Here is a 12,762-nt window from a genome sequence, read left to right as displayed (position 1 = left end):
TTCCTCAGTTTTACTTTCTGGAAGGATGGATTTTGATTCAAGGATCACATTTGTGTATTCCACATTTGTGTGTTCCACTTTTGTAAAAGTGTGAAAGAAGTTTACTTCAAGCAATTGCTTCTGCTCTTGGAGTATTTAGTTTATTCACTGTCTGAAAGTCAGTGGTTATAATAAAAGTGTTTTACAATTCAGTTACATACTCTTTCATCAAAAACATAATGGGACGGAAAAGGCTTGAAGAAACCATTGTTACATTTCAGGCTGAGCCATGCAATTTCCAGCACAATACAGATCTTAGTGTACAGCTGAGAAATCCTTTCACAAGTTAGTTGTTGAATTTAATAATTTATTTGAGAAATAAATATTTATTTAAGATTTTATTTAATAAAGAAAAATATTTTATTAAAAATACGGGTTATATATTTATTTAAATACACCATACCAATTTCAAAGTAGTAGAAAACCCATCCAACACTTCCTGGAAGTAGACAGACTGTTCGGAAATAGTGCCTCATTCTTAATATGCTGCCAGTAGTGATTTAAGAACTTCAAAAAACAATGTAAAGGACTATAATTTGTATTACTACTCTGAAAGATTCTCAGTTGAAGCATGAGTTCAGATTAATCGTCACATTCCCTTGCAGTCACAGGAAACTCTGTACCAGCATGGGTCGGAACAATTTATGCCCTCTGATGCATTCCCTGTTGATTTCTACTGATGAAATGAAAAGGCTTAATTTGCTTCCTCTCATGCTTTTCTTCCTCTGCAGGAAGAAGACTCTAATGTTCAAAATAGTTAACAGCCTGAAATTATCTTTGCAGTTTAAAAACAATAATGTAGTGCCTCAAACTGTGATAAAGTAAGCATTGAGCTGCCCTTTTAGTTTTGTATGTTACATTTCGGTGGCTATATGTGCATCTTCCATACCTTTGACACAAGGGGATAAAAAGAGCATTAAAAGGAGCTTCAGCATCAAAGCTGGAGATAATGCAAAGCTGAGTTCCATGTTATGCTAGCTCTCAAGAAAACTTCTTGAACCCAGATACAGATCAGTGCATCCTGCCAACAGATTTACCTTGCTCCTGCCACTCCATACACTGAGACACATTTTTTTCTGGGCCAATTTTGAATGCAAGTGTAGCACTTCTTTCAAGTACTATATTTATTGCGAGCTTCTGTTTATTCCTGGCATCCTTCCTTTGTGTTGAGTTCCTGTCATTGCCTGTCTCTGTGAACTTCAGTTGCCTCACTTCCTTGGTTGCTTTTACACTATGTGATGTTGTTCTTGTGTCCTGTCCTCATCCCCCTCTCCCCATCCCATTCCTCTTATGAAGAAGTGTCAAAAGGACAGTCAATAGCTGGGAACAAAAGATGACCTTCTGAGCCGTGTATATTGTGCAGAGAGTTATTTAAAGAGTGACAGGTGGTTTAGTTTTTGTACCAATAACATTATTTTTCCTTTCCTTCCACTTTTATAGTGGCATCTGGGCTTTCCCATCAAGTAGTAGGATTTCTTAGCCTTTTCAGAGTGTGTTGTGTTTTGGCCATGTACATTTGACTTGACCCCAATAGAGGAGTTTTAGAAAAGGCTTTGGAAAGCAATCATGTGATGCTCATGTTAGCTCATCTTGTCCTTCTTTATTCAGACAGACCCTAATGAAATGAATCTCTTAAAATTATGAATATCCAGGAAACAGATAATAAAGAAAACCTATGCCAATTGTAACCAATTTTTTTTTATGTAGTAGGATGCCTCTTGACATTGTGTGAGAGTACAGGAGAAGTAATTTCCACGGGTAATTTGTTTTGCATTAGATACCCTGAAGTGTCTGCTTTCCTGCTAGAGCACCTGTAATGGTATGATTTGGGATTTGCATAAAAGATTGCTGAATTTAACATGATCTTCAGTCATAACTGTGCAACAGATAGCTTTATTCAACATTAAAATATCCTAAAGAAACACTAGACCGCTGTAAGATTGGCTTATTCAGTATTTTAAATCAGGTTTGTAAGAAAATGTGAGTATTGAGATTTTATCAGTATGACAAGTTGTACACATATATTAATAATAGAGTATTAATCTCTCACTTATGTTTCCAACAGATCATATGTGCATGATTGCAGAGCAGCAGTTCCTATTTCAAACTCTGCTTTTACTTGCTTTTTGTGAACTGTATGTCAGGGCAGTTCTTACACAGTTATATGCTGCTATCAGTGAAACTTCAAGTTCTGCAGGGAGCGGCTGTTTGGTTAGTACATAAATTCCAATGGAGATCTATCCTGATGTAGATAAATATTAGATGATGGCAATTGGCAAGATTGTCTTTAAAAAGAGATACAGAAGCAGGTTCTTGACATGAGGTTTAACTTGAGCTCCTTATAAGTTCTTTTTGCTTATGAAAATTATGATTGATAAAAATGAGATTTTGAATAAACATCACAAATTTTGAACAATATGCACAGTATTGCACTGTTGTAATTGCTGGTTAAAAGGTGCATACAGCAGTTTTATCTGTTAAAAGAAGAATTATTCTGAGAAAGTATGGGAGCCACTCAAAATATCTTACTATATGGTGTTAGTAATAGCATCTTGAAGAAGCATTCAGACAAGGGAAAATTGTGACATTTCACTCATATATTTGCACAAGATTTTCAGAATTGTTCTTAAAACATGTTTGGAGAAAGTTGGAGTAGGGAGAACACATATCAATTCATATGCTGCTTCAGGTTTATTGAAGTAGTTGCAAGACAGATATTCAGTGCTTCTTTTAAGCCTCTGGGAAAAATATCAATGAATAGTAACATTATAGAATAAAAATAAACATTGAGAAATATTTTTCCATTTCACAGAAAAAACTTATATACTTGACAAAATAACAGGACAGTTACTCTGTCATGTATCCCAGTTGTGAATATATGTATGGTTGTGAATCTCATTTTGAACTCCTTTTTTAGTGCCAGAATGACAAAAAAGGAGAAAAATCTCATCCTAGACCTTCACTAGAACCCCTTATTATCTGCTCTCTACTCTCTTTTTACAAAAAGGAGAGTTTTAAAGGAGAGTAGAGTAGACAACAAGAGGTTCTAGTGAAGGTCTAGGATGAGATTTTTTTAACATACAATATCTTGAAGAAGGTTGTGATTAAAAAAATAGGTTTTTTTCCTCTTTCCTTATTTTCCATTACTCTCTCCTACTTTATTTATCTTCTCTTATTCTCTCCAAAAGCCTTTCAAACCTACTTTTCCTCATCCTTCATTTGATGATACTTGCTTCACCTCTTGCTCTGGCTCTAACCTGTTTGTTCCCTTCCCATCTGATTCAGTTGATGCTAGGGATTATCACACATGCTGCTACCATGTGTGGAGAAAAAAAAGTAAGCAGCTACTTCAGGCAGCTTGTACAGTTAAACTTAACCTCCTTTTATCTCCCTCAATGTTAGTTTAGGTGGGAGTGTATGCCAACTGTTTTATTTTGGGGTCTTGGTAACACCTTTCAACATTGCTTCTTCTATGAATCTTCTAGTTAGAGAAGTCATGGCATCAGCCTTTCAAGAAAAAAGCTGAGCTTGCCGCATCTTAAAAGAGCTACTGGAGAGTTTTTGTGCAAGCTATCATGGCCAGCATGATGTAGTCTCCTGATTAAATCTTTGTTGAGTATCTCAGAGCAAAGAAAATAGAGGGGTGGTGCATAGTAATCTGAATGGCTGTTTTACCCTTCTCTGAAGGTATCTGGAATCTTTGGTTGAGAATAGGTGAAAAACATCCTGTGTTACTTTGTTATGAACAGATAAAAAAATGAACAAAGCACATTTTGTTGCGGACAGGAGGATTTGTGAACACTGACCTGTAAGCCTTTGTTTAGTATTTGGTTTTTCGCAGCTTTTCTCACTGACACTTGGGCAGTCTGGTTCTTTCTAGTTGTAAACCCTCTCTTGTATTGCTGTGGTCCTATGAGGATTATTGCAGCCATAACCGTAAAAGATCTAGAGCACAGTGATACAAATGACAGAATAAGAATTGGGGGTGCGGTCTGTGATCTGCCAGGGGAGTACCTGCAGTATCTATGTGCAGGTATCTACCCTACACTGTTTAGCCAGAATGGGTGTGTTTGGGTTCATTGTAAAGCATGTACTTCTAATGTGATCTTCAGTCTTCTGTGATCAATAAGGCTCATTTTCAAATAACGATTCAAGAAAAAGCTACACAGGGAATCAAGTCTATTTATTAGTCCATCTGCTAATAGCCTGGAAAGGAAAGTGTTCTATTTGTGAAAGAGATACAGCCATCAGAGTGTATTATGAAGTTTCATCTATGTGTGTTTGGATGCATGACAATTTTCCGATGTGTGGATCCCTGCTCTTTGTAGTACATTCTGGCTCATTAGTAACTAAGACAGAGATTAATGATTTTCTGGAAGAAAAATATGTTCCTTAGAAGGATCTAAATTCTTCTCTCATGCATGTACACAGTAATTTTCAGTTAACTCAGTTGATAGCTTGGCATATCCCAGTGACCATGGTCCAGATTAATGATTGGTACTGATACTCTGCTACATATATCTTGATTTGTTTTACTGGGGTGCCATGTATTGTATAAACATGGAGGCACCTATCTGTGTGAAATTGTTAATTTAATTTCTGATATGAAGTTAACACTATAAAGATTTGTCAGCAATTTTTTTTTTTTCAGTGGGACATCAAAAATAATTGAAGCCATGTCCCTCTTAGCTGTTACAAAATCCTGGGTGTGGCTTAAGCTGTGCAAACACAGTGGGTTTCTGTTAATTTAATCCATCTGGATATACTGCAAATCACTAATCAGAAGGCTTCTTCTGTTGGTATAGTCTGTTTCCATTTGGTTGCACTTCCAATATACCTGTTTTAGTCTAACTTTTGCATAAGAAGCTTATAAGTTTTGATTGTAATTTTTTTCAAAATGTGTGACTTCACTGTGCAAAAGCTGGAGACTTAAACACAGCAATATGCTTTTAAGGAGAAGAGTATACACTTACTTATGGTTGTGTTTGCTTAAAAATGAAAGGATTTTTTTTTCTCTACATGTTAGAATGTGCAGTACACCTATGTTTTGAGAGTGTGTGTTATCTTCTTGAACTTTTTCACCCAAGCTTAGTAAGAAGCTTGAAGTAAAAATTGCCCTGTCTCTAATCCTTAATATTGGAAACTAGAGGAAGGAGTGGTATGTAGAGACCCATAAAAAGTCTGACTCAGCCATTTAAAGGATAGATTAAAAGGAATTTAAAAACATAATGTTCTCTAAATGCTCATTACTTCTTTTAGACATACTCTTTAAGAAAACAAGCTAATGTTTGAATAAGCATTTTGAATATTCTGTTGAAATGTAGTTATCCTCTACTTGGCTTCTAATTGCACTAATCCTTTTATATAGAGTGTGGAGGTATCTAACTCATCTTTTTTTTTTTCCCTTCCTAGTTAATGGTCTAATGACGCTTGGATTCGCAGGTGAGTCTTACCTCAAAAATTCAAGCTTCTGTTTCTGTTTTGCTAATGGTTAACATTTGAGAAACACTTCCATCCTGTCTCATCTTAATTAGTCAATTGTCATGCATTTTTTCAACTGGTCTTATCCATACTGGCTGTATGCAAGAGGCTGTTGTAGTGTTTTGTAAAGGTTGTTCTCAATGTATTGACACAAGATTTTCAGAATTGCTCTTAAAACATGTTTGTTTTAAGTTGCAACCTTAAAGTGATGGTGAAATTGCAGAATTGGCCATGATTTTGAACTCTTTTGGTCAGGGATTTAGACAGAAACTCTTGCATCATCAGATTGGGCTCAAATGACTCTGATGGATTTTTTTTTTTTCTATGACCCTGCAAAATATTGAAATTTTAAATACAGACAAGCAAAAATACCAATGGCATGCATTTAAACATCCTTCTGGGAAGGGGATGGAGTAAATTGTCAGCACACGTGACATAATGGAAGAAGAAATTGTACTGTGTTGGTTATAAATCATATGATAACTGGCTGTTTAGAATACCCTGCCAGAAAAAGCAGCTTTGCATAACTTTTGTCAAAGCATCAGTGCAGGATTTAAGTTGTGAGCTATGCAATTTTCATATGTGGTTTTGAATTCTGCACAGCTTTAGCATTCATCTGCAGTCTTTCTGTGGAAAGTGTAACTGGTAACTGCTGCAGCTGTCGGTGATTCGACAGGAACGCTTAAGTAGGCGGGATACATGTTATCATGTTAACTTCTCATGGATAAAATTATGCTGCCCTTGTGTGGTAATTTTCACCATTTCTATCACTGGTGAGTAATTGTAGGTCTGACTTTTTGCCAGAATGGATGAATGCTTCATGACAGCTTTAAGAGCACTGACAGTCAGATACGATGAAGGAGCAAGGATTAGGTCCTAGTGAGTGAGCCATACATTTGAAGAGGAAGTTGTAGACTTACGGTTTCAGGTGCAGCACAGGCTGTCCTGTTGTGGGCCTGCTGCTCTTGGCAAGTATGTGAAAGCAAGGTGTTTATTTGGCCAGATGAGATGGTTGTAATTTGTCATCACAGAGAGAGTGACCACCACCTAAGGAGTCAACTGTGATACCTGGAGTGAAATTGCAAGGTGCGCCTGCCCAGGCTCCAAAGGAGCCAGCTCCTTCCTGGGTGAAATGAGGTTCACTCAAGCCTGTTTTACAATCACATGCCTGATTTCTAATGGAGATACTCAAGCTTCTGAGTATCTGATGGCTGGATTATGATGTGAAGCCTGAGACCAGTCAGCTTGCCTTAGAGTTTGGGGTTTTCTTTACTACATGGTAAGGAATGGCGCCATGAGGACTTCTCTTCTTACCAAGCAAAGTCCTGCCTGATTTTGACCTCAGTTGGCCTCAGGCAATGTGTTTGTCTGGTACCACACAAAATTAGAACCATCAGCTCTTTTCAGCAGTGATAGGATCCTGATTTCAAAGTAACTAATAGAAGCAAAAGAAATACCTCATCTCCCTGGTGTAAATATGTTTTCAGTGAAAACTTTTTTTAGGGGCAAATGGTCCATTCTCCTTGGCTGTATTCTTAAAAAAGCTGTGCCTCCAGAATTCTCAGGTGGATTCCCTGATATACCAGTTTGTTAGGGTTGCAGTTTTGTTCAGGTAAATACATTTCTTGCATTTGAGCTGCAGTGAAGGGAAAAATTTTCACAGGTTTTTTTTTTCTGACTAATTTAATGTAGGCATTTGTATTAAGATGTTAATATACATATATTTGCAGGTAATTTTCAATATTAATGCATTTTTTTATACAGAATAATGGTCAAAATAGTGGCATCTATAGAGGTAAAGCAAGATGTTTAATGGCTTGATCAAAACAAAATGTTTCAGTCTTATCAAAAACAAACACATTAGTCTGAAGAGAATTTTTTCAGAATTTCAGTTTTATTACAAATATTAAAATATTGTCTTTGTACTCCAACACAGGCATGTGCTGGATGAGAAAAACATTTGACTGACTAAATATACTGGAGTTGCCATTATAGGTTGAAAAAGTTACAGGCTTGCTCAAGTCAAGGTTAACTCTTTCTTTGCAAGTAGCTATATGCTGTCTATATGCTGTCGTTTCAGCATTTGATAATTGCAGAAAATTCTTAAGATTATAGAATTGTTTGTGTTGGAAAAGACCTCTATGATCATTGAGTCCAGTTGTTACTTTAACACTGTCAACTCTACCACTAACATTTGTCCCTAAGTTCCTCATCGACACATCTTTTAAATACCTCCATGGGTGGTGGTTCAACCATCTCCCTGGGTAGCCTGTTCCACCTTGGTGAAGAAATTTTTCCTAATATCCAATCTAAACTTCCATTGACACTTTGAGCTGTTTGGATGCTTGTTACTTGGGAGAAGAGACCAAACCCCGCCTGGCTACAGCCTCCTTCCAGGAAGTTGTAGAGAGCAATAAGATCTCCCCTGAACCTCCTTTTCTTCACACTTAACAATCCCAAGGTCCTTCAGCTGCTCCTCACAGGACTTGATCTCTAGACAATTCCTTTGGTGGCTGCACTAAAGAAAAAGCTTTGATTGTGGAAATTCACACCCTTTAGCTGGAAAGACATACAAATATTTCCAATGTTAAAGTAATTTCACATTAATATAATTAGTTGAGTGTGATGCATGTGTGTGAGCTTGAAAAGTGCTTTCTACACTGAAATGTGGGATTGTGAGATCCAGTTAGCTTTTAACTAAAAATGCAAGTGGATAGTAATGAGTTAGTATGAGTAGTAGCTATGTAAGATTAGAAAATTGATTAGGTAGGTTCCTCTAGGTTTAAAAGGCAGTACTATATATGGTAACCTTTAGTTTTTTTATAGCAAGTTATGTTTTTAACATATTTATGTCAATATGTGTTTTTTCTATTTTCTAAAATTGCTTAGAAAATTAAATGTTAAGCTTATGAGAATGTAAGTGGCATGTTGGACTATGTGAACAAATTTGACTGATGTGTTTGTGCTTCTATTTCAGTGTTTGTGATTAAAGGTGCATCTGATGTTTCCTAGGTGCACGTCAACAGACTGAGCTCTGCAATGAATCTCTCATGTTAGAAAAGTTGCCTGCCTGTGGAAAATCCTTTGAAGAGATGATGAAGAAAGTGGACTCAAAAAAGTGGTGCAACCTTACAGAATTTATCATGTAAGAGTTAGTTTCAGTTTTAATAGTTCTCCCCTAATGCATATAAAATATTTGTGTTCCAGAATATACAAAACCTTCTGTATTCTGTTGCCACTTGCAGAGGGCTAAGCTGTAGTTCTTAAGCCCTGCAGTGAGGCCATGTGCACACAGACACCTGGCTTTTAACTCAAACAGTGTGCAAAATAGTCCACTGTAATGAAAACTAACCAATGGGCTATTTAATCCTAGCTGCTATTGCGTTACCTCAGGCAGTTGTGTTTACATTTAATCTGTATTTCTGTGCCTTTTAAGCAAATGTTCTCTTTTCTGTGAAACCACTAAAGCAATACATGCTTTTAGAATCATGCTGTTCTCTTGACAGCAATGCAGTTCCCTCCTCTGATTTCCATTTTTTTTCAGTAAGATGACACTCTTTCAGTAATTCACCTCATGTGAAATTGTCCTATCCAAATTTAAAGTGATTTGTCCTATTGAACCTGCTGTCATATACTTCTTTGCCTGCCAGCTAGCATGGAGAGAGCTAGCACCACCCATTCTGTTTGGATGTCTAAAACACTGCAAGACTGACAGTAGTGAGGGTGGAATTATTATTCTCTAATGTCTTTTCCTGTTCCATAGTTACGGGAGGTATTTAAGCATCTCTTTATAAAGCTGCACACTTCAAATTCTGATCTGGAAAAAACTCACAGGGTTTGTGAAATTGGTGGCATTTTTGGCTTTGTGGAGCATCTGCTTCTTAAGACCATGTCTGCTCATGCATAATGTCTAGTTATCAGAAGTGTTGAGTACCCTCTACACCAACTGAAATTAGAAGAAGCTGCAGGTGTTCAGTACTTCAGAAAACAAGACTCAAGCGAACTAGAGCTGGTATGGTATGAGCCAGCCCGAAGCAGAACTCTTCCTGCATTTGAAACTGTGCTGGTGCTGTTTCTGGAGTCTGCTATGGAGGCAGAGTAGCCTCAAGCCAGCTGCCACCACAGCTGTTACAGTGTCATTGGCCCCAGATATGTTCTGGTGGGATCATTGGTCTTGTGTCCTGTTTAGCGTCGTGTCACGTGATGCAGACTTTAACTAGCTGATCACCAACAGACTGATAATGAAATGTTGGACTGCAGTGCTGTGTTGCATCAGTTCCCCATGACTCCCTTAGCACCAACACCTGTGTTGAAATGCCCCACCTGTTAATAATGCTTCATAATCTGACATAATATTATCAATTTAGATGCTATTCCTTCTTAGAACATTTATTCACACACCTTGATGATTTTAAAATCTTGCAATCTGTTAAGGGTAGATTCTTAAATATTATGGCACTGGAGTAAAAGATGCACTCATGCAGCTCTTTCCAGCTGTGGGGAAGAGTAAGAGAAGGTTAAGTCTTCTAAACCAGCTTGCAGAAATTTCAGTCAAATCTGACAGAGAAGTGTGTGTATACAAAAGAAAAGAAAATCCTTGCAGTGCTGGTACTACTAAATTTATTTAATAAATATCTGTACATTATGCAGATAATGTAATGTAATTTATAACTCATCTAAGTACAAGAGGTTTTATTTATTTTGAAGGAAACACTGTAATTTTGCTCCATTTTATCTTCATTATAATTGTTTCAGAATAACAAATTTTCTTTTCTGATATCTTATTTGAATCAATAAGTGACCTCAACTAATGGGATTACTTGCAGCAGTGAGAAGTACCTATAGGAACCAAAATATTAGACTGTACCTTTGTTAATGCAGGTGAAAAAACATGCAGCTTTTTGAGAGACTTCTAAAATTGGTTCAAGATTTCACACATTGTGTGCAAGAATTTTTCAAGATTTGGAGGTGACTGAAGTTTCTGAGTTTTTCTGACTATTAATTAGAGTTAAGAATCCACCTTGATTTTATCCTTTCCAATTGTGCTCACTGTTTGGTGTAATTTTAATTCCCTGTACAAGAATTTTTTTCTGAAGAAGTTGGTTAGTCTGAGGCTTTGCTAATCTTTCCTGAAAAGCAGTACCAGAAGAATTCAAGGCTCTTACAAAAGAAAAATCTTTTACATTTTAAACAGCATTAAATATTAAATATTTATATAATATATATTTTCTAAAAAATCTTTTAAAAAATGTTTCAAGTTCTACTTTAGAAGAGAGTAGCAGGAGGAATTTGTTTTGAAATTTATCTCTTGAATCAAGCATTAATCAAGCATTTGCAGTCTGATTACAAACTTATCATAAGGGTTCATTGCACTGAAGAAGCAGCAAATGTGCATCTACCTTTAAGATTTTTACTCTTTTGAGAATAGACATTGTTATTTGATGTCATTCATTCTATAAGAAGCATATAGAATCACAGAATGGCCTGCATTGGAAGTGACTGTAAAGATCCTCTAACTGTAAAGATCCTCTAGTTCCATCCCCTCTGCTGTAAGCAGGGACACATAGAAGTTAATTTATTCCAGCTCATTGGAGGAATTTCTGTCCCTGAGACATGGGACAGAAACACTTCTTTCTTTGGAGTAATCTGGCAAATTAATGAAAACCTGGTATATCTATACATGGGCACTTAAAATTCAGCTATTTAAACCTGGTAATATTTGTTTGTGCTGATTTTTTATCTAGCCTCCAGCAGTAACAATTAATCAGTCTGGATCAGATAGTGGGTTAAAACTGAGTTTTGTGTAGAAGAAACTGTTTCTTCATGCAGTAATTTCTACATGGCACTTTTCACTTTGAAACAAATCTTTGTACCTTATGTTAAAATGTAACAGTTAATGGAAATCTGCTAATTTTCTAAATTCTTTGTTTCATGGAGGAGGTTTAGATCTTCAGTGTCCTTTGGTTATGGGATTGTAAATAGCAATTATCTGTAGTGCTTCACCATTTGGTCAAACAATTGTGAGAGAATTTGCAGTGACTCCAATTTGTTGTACCTAATTAACCTGTAAGATCTCCTGACATCTCTGACATTATTAACAGACTGGAAATTGCAGGAAGGTTTTTATTTTTCATGTGTAATATTTCTGTTATGTCTGCTTATAGTAACATCTATGTTAATAGTGCTGCATTACATATAATAACTATGTATTATATTTCTTTATTATCTTCTTAATATTTAGCAATTACAGCTTAATATGTAAAATCAACTGCTGTTTACAAGCCAGAAAATTCATTATTAACAGTCAGACTTTTTTTTTGTGTGCTGTGATAAATCCTGGTGTGGGACTACAATTGTGAGGCCAGGTATGACTAATTACTGAAGCAAGTGGCTGGATGAAGACAGAAGTGCCCAGAGGTGTCTTACATGAACCTGAAAAAATATTACTTATTGTAATTGCTTGGATTGCTTTCTATTCTTAACTCATGAATCAATTTTTCAAATACTTCTAACTGGATCCTGGAAACAGTTTAGCTAGAACAAACAGTCTCTAAACAAATCTGTGTGTGTCTCCTAGGCCTAACCCCTATGGAAATGTGGGACCAAAATGTACTAAAGATTTTCAGTGGCCTGTTAAGCTTTTGGCTTCCCAAGCACCAGTTTTCTCTCTTTTGCATCACCATTTTCCAAATATTTCTGAGTGTAGTTACTAGCATTTCAGTAATTTTGAGGCCAGAGGAATGGCTGTGGCCATGTCTGCACTGTTGTATAATACAGTTCATGCAACTTGCCCAATAGTCACTATTCCAAACCCTGTAAGAGTGAGTGTACTATGGAAAGGCATCAACTCTTCATTTAAAAGATTACTATTGATCCATTACATCTATAAACAGATTGTGTCATCTGTTACAGGTGAGGCATTCTCTTATTTCAAGCCAATACTACTGTGGCAGCACTCATCTCGCAAGTTGCTAGGGCTGTAACCAGCTACTTTGGGAGCTCTCAGTCAGTCATTCTGTGTTTACCAGCCAAGGAATTGGGTTTAGAGTCCAAGGGTGAAATAGGAATTTGTGTTTTAGAAGCAGATTCATCACAGATATGTGTACCTGGTGAAATTCTCTGCTTTACTGTGTGCATGATCCAAGGTGTGTGCTCACTGTAAATAACTTTTTTCTGTACAGCCTTAGTGTAGTTTTCCCACAACACTTTACATGAAATGTTAATTCTGTAAACAGTTTCAGT

At 36.5% G+C, this 12,762-nt stretch overlaps 1 protein-coding gene across 3 annotated transcripts in view; it reads left to right on the top strand.

Annotated features, from left to right (window-relative positions):
- Nucleotides 1-12,762, top strand: part of RAMP3 (receptor activity modifying protein 3) — a 61,127-nt gene that overhangs the window by 24,849 nt on the left and 23,516 nt on the right. For all 3 annotated transcript variants that reach the window (XM_064421817.1, XM_064421807.1, XM_064421802.1), the window contains 2 exons: nucleotides 5,452-5,481; nucleotides 8,533-8,665. In XM_064421817.1, coding sequence (XP_064277887.1) covers nucleotides 5,463-5,481; nucleotides 8,533-8,665 — 152 coding nt within the window. In that variant the 5' untranslated portion in view covers nucleotides 5,452-5,462. The remainder of the gene's footprint in view (nucleotides 1-5,451; nucleotides 5,482-8,532; nucleotides 8,666-12,762) is intronic.

This window comes from Passer domesticus, chromosome 1 (genome assembly GCF_036417665.1).
Source record: "Passer domesticus isolate bPasDom1 chromosome 1, bPasDom1.hap1, whole genome shotgun sequence".
Lineage (NCBI taxonomy): Eukaryota > Metazoa > Chordata > Aves > Passeriformes > Passeridae > Passer > Passer domesticus.
The sequence above is the reverse complement of the archived record's forward strand: the minus strand, read 5'-3'. Positions and strand labels throughout refer to the sequence as shown.